Below are 26,318 nucleotides of genomic sequence, written 5' to 3' on the forward strand. Positions count from 1 at the left end.
GTTCTTTGGAACATTTGTGTAGAAGTCTTTGTGAAGACATGTTTTCTTTCTTCTGAGGTAAATACCTAGGAGTGGAATGGCTAAGTCATAGGATAGGGAGTGCTTAACTTTGCAAGAAACTGTCAGATCAATTAGCTCAGTGTGATGGTGCATGCCTGTAGTTTCAGCTACTTGGGAAGCTGAAGCAGGAATATGGCTTGAGCCCAGGAGCTGGAAGCTGCAGTGAGCTATGATTGCACCACTGCACTCCACCCCGGGCAACAGAACAAGACTCTGTCTTTAAAATAATAATAATAATAATAAACTGGTTGTCATATTTTTACATTCTCACCAAAAGTGAATGAGAGTTCTGTATAGAACTCATTCTTGAGATTGAAAGGCATCTGAACATGCCACACCAAAATATGCCACTTAAGCATGCTGATTACTTTGATCTGAAGGGAACTGAAAAACAGCAGATTCAGAAAGGGTTGTCTGCTCTTCCCATTTCTACCTAAAAGCTGGGCATAAATTTCCCATGAGAAAGGTTTTCCTAGGAAGTAGAGAACATTCTTATCACTGGAGATGGGAAGTCAATGCTGAGATATGTTTGCCAAGCAATCCTTCCTGAAGTAACCCTTATTTTTCATTAGTTTTCCCCATATACTCGCTAGTTACTTTCCCACAACTTGCTACCCCTAGAATTCCATACATTTTTCCTTTGCCTTGTCACTTCTCCAAACATTTACAGCCCTTGGTTAAAATGGTATATAAGCCTTTGGGTCTAACCACTTCTTTGGAGTTTTCACTTCTTGTCTGTGAAGTCCTTGATGCTATGTAAAATTGTTAACATCAAAGAAAATTTGTATGATTTCTCCTGTTAATCTGTTTTTTGTCAATTTGATTTGTAGGTCTTAGTTAAAGAACCTAAGAGGGTAGAGGAGAAGTTTTCCTTTCCCTACAAGGTAAAAAAATAAAAAAAGTTTAGAGAATGATGGCTTTTGCCATGATTGCCACAAGGAGAATGCTGGGCTGGAGAGATGATATGGTGTCTGGAATCACAGTGCTGTATAGTATTCCTTTATCTTTCTCTCCTGCTGGGCAACCCCCAAGATTTAATTACCACGGGGCTTCTTGCTCATGTGTACTGTGCACTTGGATGCAATAAACCATTCACTTACAACCTTACATCACAATGTGGCTCTGATGGATCCTGGCCAACACTTCCTAATCTCTGCTTTCTATCCCTGGGGAAACTGACTTCTTTTCCTCCAACTTCAATTCCATTTCTCATTTATAGATGTTGCCTTTCATGTCAGAATCTTGCTCTAACTTCCAACCTCTCTGACCAGATTTCATGGTCCTCTTCCTCTATTTGGCTTCTTTGGGTAATCCCTCCCTGGTTTCATCTCACCATAGGCCCTTTTATTGCAGTGCAGGCTGCACCCTCATCAAATTTCCCTCAGTCCTGTGATCAAGCCCTAGGAAAGCAGTCCCAAGCAGGCCACAGCACCACCCTCCAGCCTGAACACTGAGATGGATCTGAGGGCCAAAGCCTTATCTTTCACCCCAGGGACTTAGGAACATGCTATAGAAAGCAGCCATCAGAACTGTCCAGATGACCACTGTAATTTTTTTATGTGCTTTGCTAGCCTGCCTGTTCTCCTTACTGCCATCTTGCTAGCACTGGCTATGCCACTGGGGGAGTTTGAAGGCCTCCTTCTTCTTGAAGGTGTGAAAGGAAAATAAAGGTATTAGAAAACTGCATTCAAGAACACCTGTCAGAGTCCTATAGCTGATTATAAAAAACATCTTTTGAAAAGGATAAAAGTAAAACAACTGTGGATGACAAGTCTTAGAACAGTCATAAAGACACAATTGACAAGGAAATTTGGTTGCTTTGGTGGCATACAACAATTTTACATAGTAGTCATAATTGCTACTGATAACGTATGCTAAGACATATCAGAATCACAGGAATTTCATACAATTCAGGAACACATACTAATAACATGTTTATATAAATATATTTCTAATAACTTTGGAGACGCTAGAATAGAGGGAAAACTTCCAAGACTCCCATGGAGAGCTTAAATGTTCATGAGTATCAAACAGAATAGGAGTTAATTCCATGGACTGAACTAATAGAAGACTAAAATAATCCTTTTATGACATTTTGTTTAAAACATTGCTGATTCTTTGTTTTTCAGCACCAAGAAACTTTTCTTTTGCACTTTTTACAGCTTTTAACAATTGAGTAAACTCCTATAAACAAAATTTGGACATATTTGTCCCTACCTGATTTCTCAAAAATTTGGAAACTACTTGTGAATATTTTTAACTTATGGCAATATAGTCATTTGCATAAGTGCAATAAGAATCTGTTTTCTTTTGTAACAGGACAAAATTGGAGACACAGGTTATTTTACCAAGGTTTTGACTGGAATGGTATGCTTTCAGATACAGATGCCTTTAAGGAATCAAAGTTGACTTACAGAGCCAATGAGAGCCCCTTGGGAAACTGGCCCCATACCTTGTCTACACAGCCCCTGTACAGGTTCATAACCTTTTGAAACCACCTTTGCAAAAGTTGTATCAGTGAGAAAAGTATAACGGTAAGCTAAGCTAACCCAACCCAACCCCCATCTTACCTTTCCCTTAATTATTCCTGGGCTATTGGGCCAAGCTAACTTTGGAAGACATTTAGGCTATAGTTACATGGTAATAGGCCTTGCCCCAAACTCAACTGCTTTTGTAACACTAATGAGATGCCGTCAGGCTGGGAGAAGGAGAGGAACCTAAGTCCTGCTAAGGTGCAGACATAAATGATTGTTAGCCATTATTCTGGAAGGTATAAGATATGCTACTTCTCCAGTTACTGCTGCAGATAACACCATTATTGTAGATTGGCCTTTTGAGATACGTTTCCAGATTTTTTTGCATGTCTGATAACCATGGCTCCACCTGGACCAACAAACTCACTCCTGTGGCTGCACCCAGAAGCAATTTGGTGGGCAGGAGGACAGCTTTGACCTCTTGTGATTTTTGTCTCCACCCCAACAAATCAGCAGCAAGTACCTGTTACCTGGCCACCCCCACCCCTTCTCCAAAACTGCTTTTGAAAAACCTGTAACCTTACAAGCTTTGAATGAGATGATTTGAGTACAAACTTCATCTCCCACCTGGTGTGGCTGGCCTTGTGTCTGTTAAACTCTTTTTTTACTACAGTGCCATGGTCTTTCTTTATACAGTGGGCAGGAAGAACCCCTCAGGCAGTTATACTGTGGTAAGCAAAGAATATCACTTTCTGATAGTCCCAGGAGCCCCAAGTTTTCTTGGGAACTCAAGGTGAGGAATTCACCCAATTAATACAGGTATTTGCAGGCAGAGGCTAGACTTAAGCCATTAAAGTCGAATCTGATATTCCTTATGGAATAAAGTTCCAGCAATGCCAATTAAAAAAAGAGGAGCCCATATGGCAAATAATTAGTCTTTCTGACTTTATGAAAATATCCCAGCCGAGTGTGATAAGATTAAAACTTATTTTGCAAATGAATTTGTCTTATGACTTGTCTTTAGTGAAAATAGGACTGGAGAGAGAAAAATTAAGTTTCAAAATAAACTATAGTACACCTGTTAGAGTCTAGTCTTGCCTAACTTTTTTTGATTTTTATTATTTTCTACAGTTTGGACTGAATTTTAAAATTTTCCTGGCTACAAGTCTCCAAAACAATGTTTTCAATATTTTTTCTCCTTTTTTTTCCCTTTCCCCCCATTTTTCCTGATTTGAAATCACTAAAAATTAAGCCGTGCTTTCTTAGAGCTCTGTGAACAACTTCAGAAGAAAATAATGGCAGCCTATTTACATACCTAAACCACTTTCATACCTGCCTACTGATGTATGGCCTTCAGAGTAATATGGCCTATATCAATTTTTGAGGATTGTTCTTCACTGTTTGTTTGTTGTTGTTTTTCTTCCTTCCTCCCCCTATTTTCTCTTTGTAGGATGTGTGACTTTACAACCTGCTTGTTTCACATATCCATGTGAAGAGATCACCAAACAGGCTTTGTGTGAGCAACATGGCTGTTTATTTCACCTGGGTGCAGGCGGGCATGAGCCCGAAAAAGGAGGCAGCAAAGGGTGGTGGGATTGTCATTGGTTCTTATAGGTTTGGGGATAGGTGGTGAAGTTAAGAGCAATGTTTTGGGGGCAGGAGGTGGATCACACAAAGTACATTCTCAAGGGTGGGGAGAATTATAAAGAACCTTCTTAAGGGTGGGGGAGATTACAAAGTTCATTGATCAGTTAGGGCAGGGCAGAGACAAATCACAATGGTGGAATGTCATCAGTTAAGGCTATTTTCACTTTTGTGGATCTTCAGTTGCTTCAGGCCATCTGGATGTACACATGCAGGTCACTGGGGATATGATGGCTTAGCTTGGGCTCAGAGGCCTGACATTCCTGTCTTCTTATATTAATAAGAAAAATAAAACAAAATAGTGGTAAAGTGTTGGGGCAGCAAAAATTTTTGGGGGTGGTGTGGAGAGATAATGGGCAATGTTTCTCAGGGCTGCTTCGAGTGGGATTAGGGGTGGCGTGGGAATCTAGAGTGGGAGAGAGTCAACTGAAGAAAGGTTTGGGTGATATTGTGGAGTTGTTAGAAGGAGGATTTTTTTTTTTTTTTTTTTTTTTTTTGAGATGGAGTCTTGCTCTGCCGCCCAGGCTGGAGTGCAGTGGCCGGATCTCAGCTCACTGCAAGCTCCGCCTCCCGGGTTCACGCCATTCTCCTGCCTCAGCCTCCCGAGTAGCTGGGACTACAGGCGCCCGCCACCTCGCCCGGCTAGTTTTTTGTATATTTTAGTAGAGACGGGGTTTCACCATGTTAGCCAGGATGGTCTCGATCTCCTGACCTCGTGATCCGCCCGTCTCGGCCTCCCAAAGTGCTGGGATTACAGGCTTGAGCTACCGCGCCCGGCAGAAGGAGGATTTTTCATATGGAATTATTGGTGATGGCCTGGATGCAGTTTTGTATGAATTGAGAAACTAAATGAAAGACACAAGGTCTGAATAAGAGAAGGAGAAAAACAGGTATTAAAGGACTAAGAATTGGGAGTACCCAGGACATCCAATTACAGAGTGTCAAAGGGGGTTCAGTGTAATTATTTACTTGGTTGGTGAGTTTTTGGGCTCTATCCTTGAGTTGTTTTTTATGTTGTCGTATACCTGGACAGATTGATTTAGGTAAAAACAACATTCTTCATTTAAAAATAAACAGATTCTTCCCCCCCTTTTTTTTCTTTTTCTTTAAAAAAAAATTTTTTTTAAAGCAGAGAGTAAGTCAGGGCCTCCTTGAATTTGGAGGAAAGAGAAATGCAAAGCCAGCAATTGTTTGTTAAAGAAGGATTAGAAATGGCTAGGAGAGAGTGAGTGAGATTGATAGTGTGGTGGAGATAGCTGGGGAGAGGTAGAGGGAACGAGAATAAGAGTAAATATAAAAGTAAAGAATAGGACTTCATCAGGGTGAAAGTATTGGAGTGTACTTTGTCACTGAAGATCTTCTATCCACTTAAAGAGAGACTTAAGGGTGGCAGTTTGAGGTAAAACCAGGAGCCACTAAATACCAAGAGCCTGAGAAACTGCTTGGGTGATTTGACTAATAAAGGCTGGTCCATTATCAGACTGTATAGAGGTGGGAAGACCAAACTGAGGAATTATGTCTGACGGAAGGGAAGAAATGACCGTGGTGGCCTTTTCAGACCCTGTGGGAAATGTCTCTACCCTTCCGGTGAAAGTGTCTACCCAGACATGTTTCCTGACTGAGGCATGTAAATAAAGTCAATTTGCCAGTCCTGGGCAGGGTCAAATCTCCGAGCTTGATGTGTAGGGAAGGGAGGGGGCCTGAACAATCCCTGAGGAGTAGTAGAATAGCAGATGGAACACTGATAAGTGATTTCCTTAAGGATAGATTTCCACAATGGAAAGGAAATGAGAGGTTCTAAGAGGTGGGCTAGCAGCTTGTAACCTACATGGAAGAGGTTATGAAATGACAATAGAATAGAATGGGCCTGTGAGGCTGGAAGGAGATATTTTCCTTGGTCCAAGAACCATTTGCCTTGTGTGGGAAGAGATTGATAGGTGGAAGTTTCAGTGGAAGAGTAAGCGGGAGTGACCGATGAGAAGGAGAAAAACTGACCGTGAGGGATAGAAGTTGGAACGCTAGCTGCTTCTCTAGCTACCTTATCAGCATAAGCATTGCCCTGACCAATGGGATCTGATGCCTTTCGATGGCCCTTGCAGTGAATGATTCCAGCTTCCTTTGGAAGTAAAGCGGCTTTGAGAACAGTTTTTATTAAAGAGGCATTAATGATGGAGGACCCTTGTGTGGTGAGGAAACCTTTCAGCTCATAAAACAGCATGGTGGTGAAGGATATGGGGTCAGTATAAATATTGACACATAGTCCCTTTACAAGAGTGAGGGCCTGAATTAAGGCAATGAGTTCGGCTTGCTGAGAGGTAGCAGAGGGGGGCAGAGCAGTAGCCTCAATGATAGATGTGGAAGATACTATAGCATAGCCTGCCTTTGCTGGTGTGTGGCGATTAGGCCTGGTGGAACTGCCATCAATATACCAAGTGTGAAAAGGGTGAGGAACAGGAAAGAAGGAAATATGGGGAAATAGAGTGAATGTCAGGTGAATCAGAGAGATACAGTCATGGGGGTCAGGTGTGGTATCCGGAATAATGTGGGAGGCTGGATTGAAGTCTGGGCCAGGAACAATGGTAATTGTGGGAGACTCAACAAAGAGTGAGTATAGCCAAAGGAGCTGGGGAGCAGAAAGTATATGTGTCAGGTATGAGGAAGAAAATAGATTTTGGAAGTTACGAGAACTGTAGAGAGTGAGTTGAGCATAGTTTGTGATTTTGAGGGCCTCTAAAAGTATTAGGGTGGCAGCAACCACCACACGCAGACATAAAGGCTAGGCTAAAACAGTAAGGTCAAGTTGTTTGGACAGAAAGACTACAGGGTGCGGTCCTGGCTCTTGTGTAAGAATTCCAACCGGTTGCAGGGCCTGCACTTTGGCTGTGTGTAATGAAAAGGGTTGGGATGAGTTAGGGAGAGCTAGTGTGGGGGCAGCTTCTAGGGCTGTTTTTAAGGAACGGAAAGAGGAGTGGGGGAAGGATTTAGGATCTATGGGATCAGCTAGGTTTGCTTTTGTGAGTTTATATAATGGTTTAGTCGGGATGGTAAAAGTAGGTATCCAAAGGCGGAAGTACCTAACCATGCCTAAGAAGGAAAGGAGTCCATCAGGGTTATCTGAGAATTTACCTAGGTCTATTTTAATTTGTTTTAAGTCTGAGAGAGAAAATGGTACATGCACTCTGGCCAGGCCGAATTCTCCTCCTCCCACTGCTTGGAGGGGGCATAATCAGGGAATATTGGCACTCTTTGGTTCATTGTTTATCCCTTGGTCTATCTCCTTTTGGACCGAATGGGTTGAAGGGGGCCACTTATTAGGTGGGGAAGGAGTTGGGGGGCACTGGGGTAGGGAGGTAGACTCTGAGGGCTTCCTGTAGGGCATAAATCACACTTTTTACATACTTGCGAGTTGTGTCTTAATGAAAAGAAAGTTTGTACATATGGCACTTCACTCCATTTGACTTCTTTTCTACGAAAGAGGTCTAGCTGTAAGATGGTGTTATAATTTATACTTCCCTCAGGAGGCTAGGTTTCTCCCCCTTGAAGAGGATTTCATGAAGGCCTGGAAGCAAGAGGATGAAGACTTGTGTTCAGCTTTGCCTTGGGACCTGCCTCCATAGCTAGGGAAAGAGTGTAATGAATGTGGGAACACTGCAGCTTGATTGAGAAACTCCAGTTGCTTCACACGTTTTTCTCGTTGCCCTTGTTTCTAAGAGTTTGCTGTGAAGAAACACTGTGTATAGAGTGTGTAAGTATATGTGTGTGTGTGTGTGTGTGTGTATGAGAAAGAGAGAGACTCATACCTACCAGCTGGCTTCATCTCTCTCTCTCACTCTCTCTGACTTTCTATTTTGTTGTCTCATTTTTCTGATACCTCTCTGTATCTCTTCTCTGACTCTTTACTCTTTTGATCTCTTGCTATTCCCACCCTTGGTTTCTCTTTCTTTCATCTCCTCCCCTTCCCTTTTTTGGGACTCAGTTGCTCAGTTGCAATTGTCAGTGTTGTCTGCAGCCAGGCCAGGGGGGACAGGCAGGGAGGACTCATTTCATTTCTTGCCTCCACCCTCCAGTTATAGTTGGTTCCATGCATCTCATTCCTTCTTCCTTCAGGTGTGATTCTGAATCTGGCACAGTGGTCTCCAGACCTGGTGCCTTCGCAGTAAGTGGCCTTTCTGCTCTCTGTCACCCCTGCTACATAACTGTGTCTCACTCTTTTATCTTCCCATCTTTGTCTCTGGTCCTGGTTCTTGGCAGTCTTGTTTTTGTTGCTAGCCTTAGCTTGGTCAAGGCACTGGGAAAGGCCAGTCCCATTCCTGCCTGTTCCCCTGGACTCTGGGGTACTCCCTGAGCAATGGGCACAGGAGGCCTTGGAGGAGGAGGAGAGGTGCCCAGGAGGGAAGGCTTGCAGTGGCCTCCTCAAGGCATCTCCCCTCCTCAACCACCCCTGCCCTCTCACTCATGGGAGATGCTCTTACACGTACTTCACAGAGCATATTGAGACTCAGACATGACCACGCTTATCTTCTGACCACAAAACCCACACACCTGGCTTTCTCTGCCAAACAACCTCTCTCACTTTCCTCAGGAATAAATGGATGTTGTTCCTTCCAGCCTCCTGTCAAAGGCCGATCTTTTGCCTTTGCTTCGAATCCTGCCCCAATCCCCATTCTCCATTCCCTCCTCTGGTGCTTGCCTTTCTCTTCTGCATCTCTAACCTGACCGCTCTATGGGAGGCTTTGTGTCAGCATCCAGGTACATTCCGACCTTTCCCATGTTAAAGCAAACAAAACCTTCTCTGGACTTCTCATTTTCCATTTTACCTCAGGACCTTTCTCATCACTTTTGTTACCAAGCTTCCAGAGAGATTTGTCCATGCATGTTAACTCCATGTCTTTACCTCTTACTGTTTCTTTGCTAAGTTAATTTTTATCTTGTCAAAGTAATACATGATTATGGTTTCTAAAATCAACAGGCACTAAAAAGCTTATGCCCTGGAACAGTAGTCCATTCCTCTCCTGATGCCCAGTCTCTTTTCCCTGAAACAATTATTAATACATTAGATTTTAACTATTTCTTCTTACATCTCTGCATTTTGAAGTAATACATGTACTGTATATCACTACCTTTTGATTCAACATTTTAGGCATTATCTATTGACTTCCTCTTCTAGTACATTCCATGGACCACCATCCTTTCAATATAATTATATTTTAAAGTTTAGTTGGAGCAATGTTCAGTGATTACACTATGATTTCTATGCAAACATTATTCACACTTGAGTGTTGTAGTTTACTGTTATATTTCCAATTTTATTTTTTTGTTTCTCCTCTTGCTAGCAATTTCCTTATTTTACTTTCATTTATCTGGTTTTCTTGGAAGTTACTGCTAGCTTTTTCCACCTTCTAATAGCCTCCAAGTAGGCTCTTTTAGAAAGCCAGTAGCATCGCTAATCTAGCAAGTCTTTTTTCTTTTTTCTTGGAGACATTGTTTTTGGAGAAACCTGTTCTCTTTCTGCCAGGACTTTCGGGGATCCTCAGCTCTCTAGGTCAGAGGACCAGCTGCCTTCTGGGAATTTGTTTTTCTCCTTTTCTTTTTTTCTTTTTTTTTTTGAGACGAACTCTCACTTTGTTGCCCAGGTTGGAGTGCAGTGGTGCAATCTCAGCTCACTGCAACCTCTGCCTCCTGGGTTCAAGCAATTCTCCTGCCTCACCTTCCCGAGTAGCTGAGATTACAGGCGTGCATCACGATTCCCAGCTAATTGTGTATTTTTAGTAGAGACAGGGTTTCACCACGTTGATCAAGCTGGTCTCAAACTCCTGACATCAAATGATCCACCCACCTCAGCCTCCGAAAGTGCTGGGATTACAGGCATGAGTCACTGTTCCTGGCCTGTTTTTCTCCTTGTTTGAATTCCTATTTCATGGAGCTCCTATCTTCTTCCTTTTTCATTCTCCAGTGATTTCAACAACTTAGAGAAATGGTGACAGTGCTTCAATTCTTTTGTCTCTCTGGTCAAACTGCACCAGCCTAGGCTGGGGTTAAGTGGTAGAGGAGGGGTGTGGGTTTCAGGGAGGGACGTGGGAAGTCTCCTGGGCTCTTTTTCTCTTGGTGACAGAATAGTTCATGCCTTCCACCTCTCCCTTGTTTCTCAACTTCAACATTTGAAAAAATGAGGCCAAGTTTTCCACTGGTGAGCAATTGCCTGTCCCATTGACAGTCATCCCACTGACAGTCAGTGGGTGGTTCTGCTTCACAGAGGCTTGGGGCAGGTGGGGAGGGGCCCTTCTGTTCCAGGCCTACATATACTAGGAACTGTTGGTATCGAGCTGTAGCTGGTAGGTACCAGCACCACCAAACAGAAGTTAACTAGTGAGTATGGGTTAAGAGAGCCCAGACTTGGACCTGTAGAGCTGTCTGACCAGGAAAGGGGATCTGTTTCATCTCAGTCCCTAGGCTTTGCTTACTGGGCTCCTGGATCAGGGAGCTGAGTTCTCCCTGCCTCACCTCCAGCTCCCCAAGTCTGAACTGTGGTGAGCAGCCTAGACTAGTCATCTTCTTGGCAGGTCTAGTGTTGTCTTTTCTTTCCTGAATTATTAAATAGCTTTACCAACATCAGAAATTTGCAGGGAAGCCCTGAGTCTTCCCATGCAGCCTGAAGCTTTGCTGTAAATTAATACTGCTTTCACAGGCCTGCTTTTCCAAACTGGCCTATGACAACCAAAGTCCCATGTATCCTAACATGTTCCAAACATTTTCTTTCTCTGTCGGAATGTAGTCAAAATGTTGGTATTTGAATCGCAACAACTCTCTGTGTTCCCAAATTCTCTTTTGAACACTCTCAATGATGAACGTGACATTGTACTACTGAGATGGGTTCACTATGGGCCTTAGGTCACAGGTGTATTTCTGGATTCTGAAGGCTTTCTATTAATTGTTGCTTTTCTTTTCCAAAGACTGCCACCTGGACTACATTTTAGTTCTGCATTAGAAACACAACTCAAAATCCTGCTTGCCCTTCCCTGCTACTTTAGTATTTACATATGTCTCCAGTTTCTGGTAACATTTAGCCTAACTTCCTGGTTCCTGATTCTGTCTTCTATGTCTTTATCTTTTGAGTTTTTTCTGTCTCTCTTTTCCACCCAGGGCATAGACCACAGTTTAAATCCTGCCTCTTTGCCCAGTGGCCTAGCTCTGGAAAACTCTGAAAATACATTTTTCTCTGACTGCCAAATTTCTCATGTGGATTAGTACCTGAGATGATTTCTGAGATGATCAAAAAGGATATGTAAATCACCTGGCACAAAGTGATTTACATGTGACGGTTCCTCTTCGTATCATTATCTGGATTTGTTTCCTTATCTGAATTAGGAGACTTCTAGCTTTCCAATCCATGTGTGATTGAGGCCAGCAGGCTGACGTGTGAGCCTTTGAGCCATTGAGTGTAGATTTTTTTTTACCTTCTTGCCGTACCACAGCACTTCCAGCAAATGTGCTCCAGCTCTCTATAGATTCACACAGCCAGGGACAGGCTCACTTTTAAAACTTAAAACTTGGCCAGGCACAGTAGCTCATCCAAGGTGGGTGGATCACCTGAGGTCAGGAGTTTGAGACTAGCCTGGCCCACATGGTGAAACCCCATCTCTACTAAAAATATAAAAATGAGCTGGGCGTGGTGGCGGGCGCCTGTAATTCCAGCTACTTGGGAGCCTGAGGCAGGAGAATTGCTTGAACGCGGGATATGGAGGTTGCAGTGAGCCGAGGTCATGTCACTACTCCCTAGCCTGGGCAACAGAAGGAGACTCTGTCTCCAAAAAAATAAAATAAATAAAAACTTAAAGTTTTTTTTTTCTTAATCCATCTATCTAAGGAGGCATACAGAGCCTAATAAAGAATGTGTGTGAGAAGGAAAGAGGAAGGGAGCGGGGACAGAGAGAGAGAGAGACAGAGCGTCTGAGAAAGAGAGAGAGAGAGAGATTGAGAGATTAACACACCCACATACCTTCCTACCCATTTGCCAACACAGTCACGTGTCACCTGACAAAAAGGCAGTGGGGAATGACTAGGAAAATTCCCGTGCTCTTTCATCTGCTTGTCTTTCTTGGAGCTTTGCGCATGTATCTCGTCTTTCCCTGGCCTCCGCTCTGCAGCTTGCCAAGCCCCCAGAAAGCAAGGTGGGCCTCTCAGCAGTGGACCTCTCCTTTTGCCTCCTTCTCCAGGTGACTGGTCTGCTGGTCTGGACTTGATCCTTTCCCCAGATCACCATGGCCATGACCAAGGCCAGAAACCCCCGGGAGGCATTGCTGTGGGCCTTGAGTGACCTTGAGGAGAATGATTTCAAGAAGTTAAAGTTCTACTTACGGGATATGACCCTGTCTGAGGGCCAGCCCCGACTGGCCAGAGGGGAGTTGGAGGGCCTGATTCCAGTGGACCTGGCAGAATTACTGATTTCAAAGTATGGAGAAAAGGAGGCTGTGAAAGTTGTCCTCAAGGGCTTGAGGGTCATGAACCTGTTGGAACTTGTGGACCAGCTCAGCCACGTTTGTCTGCATGGTGAGTGTGGACCGGGGAAGGGGAGGGCAGGATGGCACTGGGACTCCCCTCCCCCCATGGCATTTGCAGAGCTGCCTGTAGCCTGTAACTTATGCCTTCTGTCACCTTGCCCTCTAGTCCCCAGTGCCCCAGAGTCCTTGGTGGTCTCCACCTGAGGGTTCCAACAACTGTCGGGAGGGGGATGAGCCAAAGCTGGGGATTTAAGAAAATACTAGTCTTTCTTCCCCACCGCCTACCTCCAGTTGCAGTGGCAGAGAAGGAGAGTCTGAAGAAAGGGGCTTAGAGACTGGGAGGGTGTTGGTAAAGGGATTTCCACTAACCAGAAGAAATAGCATCAGGATGTAGGAGTCAGACCTGTCCCTAGCTGCTTCCTGGCAAGCAGCTCAGGCTGCTTCTAAGTCTTCTGTGCCCCTGATCTCTCAAGGAACCACACTACAGAATGGGTGGGTGTGGAACCTCATGGCCTCCTGGTTCTTCCTGTGGGTGCCTGGGGGGAGGGAGGGATCTTTTGGTGCCTGTGCTCCCTCCCATAGGCTCCTTTCATGCCTGAAAGCTCCTCTGCTACATACAAATGGGAGGGTTTCATGGACCCAGAGTCATGGCTCTTGCTGAGAAGCTGGTTTATCTTTAGTATTTGGCTTGTCCTTTCCCAAGAACAGGCTTATTTTAGTCCCTTTTGTGTTGCTATAAAGCAATACATGAGACTGGGTAATTTATAAAGAAAAGAGATTTATTTGGCTTATGGTTTGGCAGGTGGTACAAGAGGCATATTGTCAACATTGGCTTCTGGTGACGCCTCAGGAAGCTTTCAGTTATGGAAGAAGGCAAGGTCAGAGCTGGTGTGTCACATGGCAAGAGAGGGAGGAAGAGAGAGGGGAGGAGGTGCCAGGCCCTTTTAAACCACCAGCTCTTGTGTAGCTAATAGAGCAAGAACTCACTCATTACTGTGGGGAGAGCCCCAAGACATTCATGAGGGATTTGCCCCTATGACAAAAACAACTCCCACTAGGCCCTACCTCCAACATTGGGGATCACATTTCAACCTGAAATTTGGAGGGGACAAACATCCAAACTATATCAAGTCTCCTATCACTTCACCATCCTCAGACATCCCTTTCCTTTCCCCTCTCTTTGTCCTCACCTCTTCACATGGAGACATTTCACATGAACACTCAGACATTCATGCATTCTCACACAGGCATTTTGCACTTACATGTATTCTTACACACACTTGCTGATGCACACTGACATACCTTCCCTGCACAACAGTACATGAAGGTCCATGAACACATTCCATGAGCACATGTGGATACCAGCATTCATGCACAAATATCTACACACAGAACACACCCTTGCACACTCAGATGTGTATGTGCATACTATGCCTGCACACACACACTCATGCACACATACAGTGGCCCTTCCCCATGAAGCCAGAACTATAATCTCAGGGAGATCCAAGTTGGAGACATAGAAGAAGACTAATGAGCAGAGTCAGTTTGGAGGGGCCATTCTGCCTTTTAAAATTCCCATTTCACCACCTAACATCCCATTTGTTTGGCTCAGATTACAGAGAAATATACCGAGAGCATGTGCGCTGCCTAGAGGAGTGGCAGGAAGCAGGAGTCAATGGCAGATTCAATCAGGTGCTCCTGGTGGCCAAGTCCAGCTCAGAGAGCCCAGAATCACCTGCTCACCCTATCCGGGAGCAGGAGCTGGACTCTGTCATGGTGGAGGCTCTATCTGATTCAGGGGAAAAGCCCTCCCTGGCCCCATCCTTAGTTGTGCTACAGGGGTCTGCTGGCACTGGAAAGACCACTCTCGCCAGAAAAATGGTGTTGGACTGGGCCACTGGTAGTCTGTACCCAGGCCGGTTTGATTATGTCTTTTATGTAAGCTGCAAAGAAGTGGTCCTGCTGCTGGAGAGCAAACTGGAGCAGCTCCTTTTCTGGTGCTGCGGGGACAATCAAGCCCCTGTCACAGAGATTCTGAGGCAGCCAGAGCGGCTCCTATTCATCCTGGATGGCTTTGATGAGCTGCAGAGGCCCTTTGAAGAAAAGTTAAAGAAGAGGGGTTTGAGTCCCAAGGAGAGCCTGCTGCACCTTCTAATTAGGAGACATACACTCCCCACGTGCTCCCTTCTCATCACCACCCGGCCCCTGGCTTTGAGGAATCTGGAGCCCTTGCTGAAACAAGCACGCCATGTCCATATCTTAGGCTTCTCTGAGGAGGAGAGGGCGAGGTACTTCAGCTCCTATTTCACGGATGAGAAGAAAGCTGACAGTGCCTTCGACATTGTACAGAAAAATGACATTCTCTACAAAGCGTGTCAGGTTCCAGGCATTTGCTGGGTGGTCTGCTCCTGGCTGAAGGGGCAGATGGAGAGAGGCAAAGCTGTCTTAGAGACACCTAGAAACAGCACTGACATCTTCATGGCTTACGTCTCCACCTTCCTGCCGCCCGTTGATGATGGGGGCTGCTCCGAGTTTTCCCGGCACAGGGTCCTGAGGAGTCTGTGCTCCCTGGCCGCTGAAGGGATTCAGAACCAGAGGTTCCTATTTGAAGAAGCTGAGCTCAGGAAACATAATTTAGATGGCCCCAGGCTTGCCGCTTTCCTGAGTAGTAACGACTACCAATTGGGACTTGCCATCAAGAAGTTCTACAGCTTCCGTCACATCAGCTTCCAGGACTTTTTCCATGCCATGTCCTACCTGGTGAAAGAGGACCAAAGCCGGCTGGGGAAAGAGTCCCGCAGAGAAGTGCAAAGGCTGCTGGAGGCAAAGGAGCAGGAAGGGAATGATGAGATGACCCTCACTATGCAGTTTTTGTTGGACATATTGAAAAAAGACAGCTTCTTGAACTTGGAGCTCAAGTTCTGCTTCAGAATTTCTCCCTGTTTAGCGCAGGATCTGAAGCATTTTAAAGAGCAGATGGAATCTATGAAGCACAACAGGACTTGGGATTTGGAATTCTCCCTCTATGAAGCTAAAATAAAGAATCTGGTAAAAGGTATTCAGATGAACGATGTATCGTTCAAGATAAAACATTCAAATGAAAAGAAATCCCAGAGCCAGAATTCATTTTCTGTCAAAAGCAGCTTGAGTCATGGACCTAAGGAGAAGCAAAAACATCCTTCTGTCCATGGACAGAAGGAGGGCAAAGATAACATAGCAGGAACACACAAGGAGGCTTCTACTGGAAAAGGCAGAGGGACAGAGGAAACAGACGAGGAAGTTAGGTGCAGTGGGATGGGAAGCAGAGAAATGGCGACAATCACGCTGAAGGATTGGAGGAATGAAGGGGTGAAGGGACAGACATGAATATGGGGAAAGACAGAGTTAAAAAGGATGGAGAGAAGAGAACAAGACTAATGGGTACTAGAAGGAGTGAAGGACAAAGGAATGATTAGAAAAGAGAATTAGATTCGAGAAGATCAGAAGATATAAACATAGGACCTGGGCAAATGTGTAATGAGTCCTTAGGAACAGCCCCACGCACCACCAAGGTCTCTAGTACCCTCCCCAGAGGCTGTTTATAACTTCCTACAGTATAGTGTACAGTTTCCATAGCTCCTCTTATATATTAAAGTTGATGACCAAGCATTTGATTCTGACATTTGACTCTTTCCTAGACAATAAACTATTTCCTGCTTATTTCAGAGAAGGCTTCTGGAAACATTTCCAGGAATTGTTTTTACAGCCTAAAGCTATAGGGATACAGACATGTAAGAAAGGCAAGGATTGTACATTTCGAATTCATCATGCTGTGTCCAGACCTGTGCAAAATCCTGGCATAGAATAGTGTGTAGTAAAGGTTTATTGAACATATGTCTAGGGATCTCTTTGTCCTTAATCTGAAATTAAGATAAGTTTATATAATTAAAGATTTTGATACATGGATGTTGGTATTTGGGAGAAGGAAAGGATAAATTTGGAGTTACATACCAAGGCTCCACCAGATGAAAATAGTGCCTGACTGTGGGTTTCACAGGCAACAAAAGCAAATGTAACACAAGAACTTATATTGGTGCTATAAGCATGTCAAAATTATGCAAGAGATAATATAACATTTATGGGCTAGAAATAATAAATATAAATTACTTACAGTCATTATTGCTAGTTGAATATGCATATAATATCATTGATGTGAGAATCAGTGTGTTTTACTGGAAAGATTAGGAACACTGGTTCTAATAAACCTGGTTCTAAATATTGGATCTAAATACTGGATCTGCCATTTTCCAGTTATGTACCTTTGCTCAATTACTTATCTTTTCCAAGCATCAGTTTTTAAAAATTTATAAAATAAGAATTGTAATATTTATAATTTGGGAAAATATAAGGTTTAGACCTACTGCTGCTACTGCTACTAGAGTAGCAGAAACAATGATGATAATAAAAGTTAGCACATTTTAGAGCTCTTCTTGTGTGCCAGGCTTTGGGCAAGCATTTACATACACATACAGTTTAGTTTTCTCCCATTTTAAAAATGTACATAAATGTTCTATTGTGTCTTGGCCTCTTTCTCTCAACGTCTAGTTTTTATATGTTACATATAATGTTTCCATAATCATTTTGAATGCCTTTTTCTGCACATATATATTCATTTGTGTTGGATATACCTAGAACTGGAATTTCTGGGTCAAAGGATATGTATGTCTTTGGCTATAGAAGATAAAAGTGAACAATTTTTCAAAGTGATTGTATTAATCTTCTTTAATAAATAGTGTGTAAGAGTTACCACTATTCCAAATCCTTGTCAACACTTAGTATTGTCAATCTTTTCATTTTAGCTATTCTTGTGGTTATGTAATGGCCTCTAACCATGACTTTAATTTGCATTTTTCCTATGAGTAATGAGGTTGTCTATGCAAACCTTTATTGGCTATTTAGATATACCCTTTGGTGAAATGACTATTAATGTTTTTTATTCATTTAAAAATGTTAACAATATCTTTCATGAGCATATATGCAAAAATCCTCAGCCAAATATAAGCAAATTGAATCCAACAGTGTATAAAAAGAATTACATATTATGACCAAGTGAGATTTATTTCAGGTATATAAGGCTAGATCAGTATTTTAAAATTAATGTAATTTATCACATCAACAGGCTAAAGAAGTAAAATCATATGATCATATCAATAGATGCAGAAAAACATTTCCAACATCTATTCATGATAAAAATTCTCAACAAATTAGGAATAGAGGGGAACTTCTTCAGTTTGATAAACAACATCTACGAAAGCCCTATGGCTAAAATTATACTTAATTGTGAGAAAGTAGATGCTTTCTCCATAAGATTGGGAACAAGGCAAAGATGCCTTTTCTCACTGCTCCTATTCAACTTTGTGCTGGACATCCTAGCAATGCAATGAAAGAAGAAAAGGATGCAGCCATAAAAAGGAATGAGATCATGTCCTTTGCAGGGACATGAATAGAGCTGGAGGCCATTATCTGTGGCAAATTAATGCAGGAATAGGCAACCAAATACCACATGTTCTCACTTATAAGTGGGGGTTAAATGATGAGAACACATGGACACATAGAGGGGAACAACACACATTGGGGCCTATTGAAGGCTGAAGTTTGGGAGGATCAGGAAAAATAACTAATGGGTAGCAGGCTCAATACCTGGCTGATGAAATAATGTGTACAACAAACCCCCGACACAAGTTTACCTATGTAACAAACCTGCACATGTGCCCCTGAACTAAAAATAAAAGTTAAAAAAAGAAGAAAAGGAAATAGAAGATATAGTGATTGGGAGGGAAGAAATAACCTGTCTTTGTTCACAGATGACAAAATTGCCTATGTAGAAAATGTCAAAGAATTTATCTTTTTAAACCCTCTGGAACTAATAAGTAATTATAGTAAGATTGAAGGATACAAGGCAATATGCAAAATTCTATTGCTTTCTTAAATACCAGCAATGAACACAACACCATCTACCTTAGCACCAAAAAATACTTACATATACACCTAATTAAATATGTGCAAGATATCTATGAGGAAAATGACAACACTCTGAGGAAAGAAATCAAAGAAGCTGTAAATGAATGGGAAGATTTTCCATGTTCATGGATAGAAAGACTCAATATTGTTAAGATGTCAGTTTTCCCCAACTTGATCTGTAGATTCAATGCAATCCCTATCAAAATTCCAGCAAATAACTTTGTGGACACTGATAAGCTGATTCTAATGTTTATGTGCAAAGGCAAAAGACTCAGAACAGCCAATAAAATATTGAAGAAGAACAAAGTTGGAGGAGTGCTGCTATCCAACTTCTTCCTACTATAAAGCTACAGTAATCAAGACAGTATGGTATTGTTAAAATAATAGAGAAATCAATGGAGTGGAATAGAGAACCAGAAACAAACCTACACAAAAATAGTCAATCGATCTTAGACAAAGGAGCAAAAGCAATTTAATGGAGAAAGTTTACTCTTTTCAACAAACGGTGCTGAAACAACTGGACATCCACATGTAAAAAAATGAATCTAGATGTAAAATACAAAAGTACTAATATAAACTGCTAGAAGACAATATGGGAGAAAATATAGGTGACCTTGGGTTTGATGATGCCTTTTAAGATATAAGACCAAAAGCATGAATCATTAAAAAAAGAATTAGTTGGCTTCATTAAAATTAAAAACTTTTGCTCTGTGAAAGACACTGTTAAGAGAATGAAAAGATAAGCCAAAGACTGGGAGAAAATACTTGCAAACACATATCTGATAAAAGACTGTGTAAAAAAATATGCAAATAGCTCTTAAAACTCAATAATAAACAGTCTACTTAAAAAGTAAGAGGCTGAGGCTGGTGGATCACGAGGTCAAGAGATTGAGACCATCCTGGTCAACATGGTGAAACCCCATCTTTACCAAAAATCCAAAAATTAGCCAGGCGTGGTGGTGCGCACCTGTGGTTCCAGCTACTCGGGAGGCTGAGGCAGGAGAATTGCTTGAATCCAGGAGGCAGAGGTTGCAGTGAGCCAAGATTGCGCCACTGCACTCCAGCCTGGCAATAGAGCGAGACTCTGTCTCAAGAAAAAAAAAAAAGTGAGTAAAAAGATTGGAACAGATAGCTTATTAAAGAAGATACACAGATGGCAAATAAATATTTGAAAAGATGCTCAACATCATATGTCATTAGGGAATTGCAAACTAAAACCACGATAAGATACCATGACACCCCTGTTAGAATGGCTAACATCCCAAATCCTGGCTACACTAAATGCTTTTTAGGATGTGGAGTAATGGGAGCTTTATTCATAGCTGCTCAGAATGCGAAATGGTACAGCCATTTTGAAAGACAGTTTGGCAGTTTCCTACAAAGCTAAACATAGTTTTATCATATGTAAGATCTAGCAATTATGCTCCTAGATATTTACCCAAGTGAGTTGGAAATGTATGTCCACATAAAAACCTGCAGATGAATATTTATAGCAGCTTTATTCATAATTACCCAAATTTGGAAGCAACCAAGATGTCCTTCAATAGGTGATGGATAAGCAACTGTGATACATGAACATAATGGAATAGTATTCAGTGATTAAAAAATAAATGAGCAATTAAGGCATGAAAAGATATGGAGGAGCCTTAAATGCAACTACTAAGTGAAAGAAGCCAGTCTGAAAAGGCTATGTACTGTATAATTCCAAATATATGATCTTATGAAAAATGAAAAACTATGGAGACAATAAAAAAATCAGTGGTTGCCAGGGGTTCAAAGAGAGTCAGGGAGAGATAAGTAGGTGGAGGCACAGGCACTTTAGGATAGTAAAACTACTCTGTGTGATATTGTAATGATGGAGTCATGACATAAATTTTTCAAAACCCATAGAGCTGTACAATACAAAGAACGAATCCTAATGTAAACTATGGCTTGTAGTTAATAATTGGTTCATCAATGATCACAAATGTGTCACACTAATGCAAGATGTTAATAAGAGAAACTTTGTGAGGGAGTGGTGGTGGTGGAGAGGGTATATAGGAACTTTCTGTACTAAAAACAAGTTTTATTGAAGTATAATTGGTTTAATACAATATATTGTGCATATTTAATGCATAAAATCTGACGAATTTGTACATACACATATATCTGTGAAACCATGACTATAATCAAGGTAAAAGACATAACAATCACCTCCAAAAATTTTCCCGTGTCCTTTTTTCTTTTTTGTGTGTTAAAAACACAATAAGAAATTTACCCTCGTATACATTTTTAAGCACATAATACAGCACTGTTGACTATATGTGGGAATTCTGTACTTTCTGCTCAATTTTTCTTTAAGCCTAAATTGCTCTTAAAAAACTAAGGAAATCGGGGCGGGGCGCAGTGGCTCACGCCTGTAATCCCAGCACTTTGGGAGGCCGAGGCGGGGCAGATCACGAGGTCAGGAGATAGAGACCTTTCTGGCCAACACGGTGAAACCCGGTCTCTACTAAAAATACAAAAAATTAGCCGGGCGTGGTGGCGGGCGCCTGTAGTCCCAGCTACTCGGGAAGCTGAGGCAGGAGAATGGCGGGAACCTGGGAGGCGGAGCTTGCAGTGAGCCGAGTTCTCACCACTGCACTCCAGCCTGGGCAACACAGCGAGACTCTGTCTCAAAAAAAAAAAAAAAAAAAAAAAAACAAACTAAGGAAATCGGAATAAAGTATGGACTTTAGTTAACAAAAATGTGGTTAACTTTACTGATATATAGGATATTAAAAAATATTCTAGGTATTAGGTCATTTATCAGTTAATATGTGTTACACATATCTCTTCTTATTTTTTTGGCTTGTTTTTTCAGTCTCTTGATGCCTTTCGATAAAGGAGTTCTTAATTTACTCATTTTTTCTTTTGTGATTAATAATTTTATTTTCTGTTTAAGACATTTCCTATCCTGAGAATATAAAATAATCTCCAATATAAATTCCCAGAAACTTTATTGCTTTACTTAACATATTTAGTCTCGTAAACCACTAGGAAGTAATTTTTGTGTATGGTGTGAGATAAGTTTTATTTTTTCCCAGTGATGATAATCAGGTGACCTAATACTATTTATTCAAGAGATCAACCTTTCTCCACAGATCTGCAGTATCATCTTCATCATAAATCAAGTGTACATAAATCTCTTCTAATCTCTCTATTCTTTTCCATTGATCTATCTGTAGATTCTCATGGCAAACACCAAGCAGTTTTTATTATGGTAGCTTTGTAATAAGTCTTGCCACCTGGTAGTGGAAGAACAACAATTTTTCTTCTGGATTTTCGTGGCTATTTTAGGTCCTTTGCATCTATGCTTAAATTTTAGAAGCAATTTGTCAATTTCTAAGAAAAACATTAGGATTTTAGGGTTTTGATCGACATTGCACGCAATCTATAGATCAAATTTGGGAGGACGGACAATTTTATAATATTGATCCTTCTAATCCATGTACATTGATTGCATATAGCTCTACTTTTTATATACATTTGATGTCTCACAGCAATATTTTGTAGTTCATATCTTTCGATGGAATTTAATACAATTCTAAGTATGATTCTTAAATTTTTATTTTCTAATTGTTTTTACAATTAGCTTTTTATCAATCTAACTTTTTTGTACATTGATCTTGTATACCATCATTTTCCCAAATTTACTTATTTTTTAATAGTTTAAGAGCAGACTTTTTGGACCTTATATTGACACATTATGTTGTCTGCAAATAATGACAGTTTAATTTCTTCATTTCTAATCACTGTACCTTTAACTTATTTTTGGTGCAAATTTTGTTTATCTGTAGATTCTGGTCTTATTTCATTAGACTTTTCTTGAAAAATTTTTTTTTTTTTGAGACAGAGTTTTGCTCTTGTCACCCAGGCTGGAGTGCAGTGGCGTGATCTTGGCTCACTGCAACCTCTGCCTCCCAGGTTCAAACAATTCTCCTGCCTCAGCCTCCTGAGTAGCTGGGATTACAGGCAACTGCCACCATGCCCAGCTCATTTTTGTATTTTTTAGAAGAGATGGGGTTTCACCATGTTGGTCAGGCTGGTCTTGAACTCCTGAGTTCAGGTGATCCACCCGCCTTGGCCTCCCAAAGTGCTGGGATTACAGATGTGAGCCACCACGCTCGGCCTTCTTGAATTTTAAAAAATAATTTTGCTGGGTGTGGTGGCACACACCTGTAATCCCAGCACTCTGGAGGCTAAAGTGGGAGGATTACCTGAGTTTAGGAGTTGGAAGACAGCCCGAGCAACATAGCAAGAGCCTGTCTTTAAAAAATAAATGTATACATACATGTATAATTCTGTATTTCTTCTTTAAAGAGATCAATTATATACATTGGATTTTCTTGGTTTGCTTTCCAAGTCTAAAACTCTTTTGTAGTCATTTAAACCTTTTATTTTCTGTTTTATTTTTCTTGATTCTATTTTCTATTTATTGCTATGTTTTGGCAAAGAGAAGTTATCACTAAAATGGTGTCCCTATTAGAACGATTAAAGAGGAGTATGTAGGAAACATAGGTAGGACATCTGTTTCAACCTGTGCATTGGTGACCAGTCTCTGAGTTGTGCGTTTGTATCGCCCCTGTATTTGTGTACTTTAACAATTGTGTAAATAATAACTTCATAATGTCTTCTAAAAAAAAGTCTGTTTTCCTCTTTAATGGTTCTGATAGGGGCAGCATTGTAGTAATAATTTCATTTGTTATTCAATATCCTTTATGAACTCTGGTAGCTAGTATTTTATAACTTTCATTTTTTAAACTATGTATTTCCTTAATGCTTATATTTGTGCTTTGTACTCTTGTTTTAGAGGAGCAGTTTCTTCATAAGTATTTAAAATTATTGGCTTTTCTTTTTGGCCACAATTTTTATTGGCTTCATAGCAACATTTTTATAGTCACTGTTCTTAATATGCTATTTCCTCCCTGAAACTTTTTTTTCTTATAGTTTCTGCTTCAATATCATGCTGTTTCTCTTTTGATTATTTCTCACATTTGAACAAGTTAAGTTCTTTCTGTACTTTTTTTTGCAAAAAGGTTTTCTGGAGGAAGGGCTAGGGTCATTCAAACCAGCAGGGATTCTCTTGGTTAACACTAAAGTTCTTTAGAAGTTTGCTACTCAATATGTGGTTTGTGGCCCAGCCGCCCTGGCATCATCTGGGGGCCTGCTAAAAATGCAGACTCTCAAGGCCCACTCCAGATCTACTGAATTTGAATCTTCATTTTCAAAAGATCCTCTGGTGATTCACAGGCTCATTGAAGTGTGAGAAGAAAGAGGGCTTTCTTTTTTGTCCTTAATAATTCTTAATCTTAGGTGAATGCTATGACTTTGAGTCTCAGGAGTGAGGCCTTTTCAGTGATTTTACTTCTCTCCTACCAACAGATTTCTTTTGCTTATTACTTGGTGTTTCTTAGACTGATTGGGGGTGGGAAAAAGGCTTTTTTGGTTGTTTTTATGCATTATTAGTCTTAGGCAGGTGTTATCACCCTGAGTCTCAGGAGTAGGGGTTACCTTGACCCTGCCCTAAGAATAGGAGACATCTAATAGTATTGGTATGTGATCCTGGGCCCAGAACTTTTTCCTTCCCCTATTCCAGGGGATAGAAGATATTTTTTCTTTTACTTTTCCTTGGACTGCAATGTATCTTTACTTGTGCCCTAGGGTGACAGTTATATATAGTAATACATATAAATGGCTATTACTAAAAAGTTAAAACACAACAGATGCTGGCAAGGCTGTAATGAAAAAGGAACACGTATATGCTGTTGGTGGGAATGCAAATTGGTTTAGCCCCAGTGGAAAGCAGTTTATAGATTTGTCAAAGAAATAAAAATGAACTACCATTCCACCCAGAAATCTCATTTCTGGGTATGTACCCAAAGGAAAAGAAATCATTCTACCAAAAAGACACCTGTACTCATATGTTTATTGCAGCACTATTCCAATATCAAGACATGGAAACAACCTAGGTACCCATCAATGATGCATTGATAAAGAAAATGTGGTACATATACACCATGGAATACTACACAGCCATAAAAAGAATAAAATCATGTTTTTGGCAACAAAATGAATGCAACTGGAGGCCATTATCCTAAGTAAATTAATGCAGAAACAGAAAACCAAATATTGCATGTTCTCACTTATAAGCGGGAGCTAAACCCTGGATGCACACGGACACAAAGATGGGAACAACACACACTGGGACTCCAAAAAGACGAAAGGAGAGAGGGGGGCCAGGGCTGAAAAACTTCCTATAAGGTGCTATGCTCACTATCTGGGTGACAGGATCAATAGAAGCTGAAACTTCAGCATCACGCAATATACTCTTATAACAAATTTGCATGCATTTCCCCTGAATCTAAAATAAAAATTAAAATGAAAAAGAAATGTATGAGAGTTCTAGTTGTTCCACATCTTTCCTAAAAGATGGTAAGATAAGTGTCTAGGGAACATACTCTGCTTCCACTATCCCAACTTGCATCACTCTAGTATATATTTGGGGTGGGAAGAAGAATTTGAATAAGGTATTAGGTTGGATTTTTTTTTTAAAATTTAATTTGAAATGGAGTCTTACTCTGTCACCCAGGCTGGAGTGCAGTGGCGTGATCTCAGCTCACTGCAAGCTCCGCCTCCCAGGTTCATGCCATTCTCCTGCCTCAGCCTCCCGAGAAGCTGGGATTACAGGCACATGCCACCACGCCTGGCTAATTTTTTTCTATTTTGAGTAGAGACAAGGTTTCACCGTGTTAGCAGGATGGTCTTGATCTCCTGACCTCGTGATCTGCCTGCCTCCGCCTCCCAAAGGGCTGGGATTACAGGCGTGAACCACTGCACCCGGTCAAGGTTGGATTTTTAAAGAGATTAAATTCTTAATAGTAGAATGAAACTAGTCTAACAACTAACTAGCTGAAAATATACATAAGTCTGCCCAAGATGTCATCAAGAGAAATACTATGCAATGGGAAAAGGATTTTTTAAATGATCTAGTTGGTAATAGTTATTGGAAGAAACAAAACCACCTCATGCTCCAACAAGTTAGAATTTCTTGGTAAAAATTGCCTGTAGTTGTTGAGTCTTCTAGTTTTTAAGTCTTGCATTTTTTTTCTAATAGTTTCTTTGTCTTTCTGTGTTGCATTTTGGGGATACAAACTTAATTTTTGCTATTGTGGCTGTAATGAAATTAACGGTCCTTATTGTGAAATCTCACCAATGCCAGAGCTTATATACATGAAATCTTCATTTATGGGCATCATTCTAAATCTTGTGATTTTTTTCTTGCTAAAATTCTTATCATATAATTGTCTTGTATGGGTACAACCAATATCACTTATTACAAGTGAAATCTGGCTACTCCTTAGAAAATAAGAAACTTAAATCTCTGGCCTACTTTCTGCTCATATCTCTGCTGAATCTGTTGAACCACAGCTTGAGATCTAAAGGGTACTTAGGAAACTGGAGAAGAAAGTGGTTTTACACACACTGTGGTGTTATTTGGTTGTAGGCCACTGCACACAATTTGAATTTGTAAAGATAGAAAGGACTGTGTATTTTGGCAATACCATATATCATAGACATTTCTCCAGGTTAGATCATTTGGTCTAGTTCATCCTTTTAA

General features: G+C 41.2%; 1 protein-coding gene across 1 annotated transcript; it reads left to right on the forward strand.

Annotated features, from left to right (window-relative positions):
• Positions 1–12,250: 12,250 nt before the first annotated feature.
• Positions 12,251–18,496, forward strand: NLRP10 (NLR family pyrin domain containing 10). The gene is made up of 2 exons (XM_015435311.4): positions 12,251–12,725; positions 14,292–18,496. The coding sequence occupies exons 1-2, from the start codon at positions 12,437–12,439 to the stop codon at positions 16,043–16,045; spliced, it is 2,043 nt and encodes a 680-aa protein (XP_015290797.3). The 5' UTR covers positions 12,251–12,436; the 3' UTR covers positions 16,046–18,496.
• Positions 18,497–26,318: the final 7,822 nt, after the last annotated feature.

This window comes from Macaca fascicularis, chromosome 14 (assembly GCF_037993035.2).
Source record: "Macaca fascicularis isolate 582-1 chromosome 14, T2T-MFA8v1.1".
Taxonomy (NCBI): domain Eukaryota; kingdom Metazoa; phylum Chordata; class Mammalia; order Primates; family Cercopithecidae; genus Macaca; species Macaca fascicularis.

What these genes read in the sequence shown, in the direction of transcription:
- NLRP10 (XM_015435311.4), top strand. Translation starts at nt 12,437, where the DNA reads ATGGCCATGACCAAGGCCAGAAACCCCCGGGAGGCATTGCTGTGGGCC. An exon ending in CAGCCACGTTTGTCTGCATG is followed by an intron (nt 12,726 to 14,291) that starts GTGAGTGTGGAC and finishes TGTTTGGCTCAG; the next exon opens with ATTACAGAGAAATATACCGA.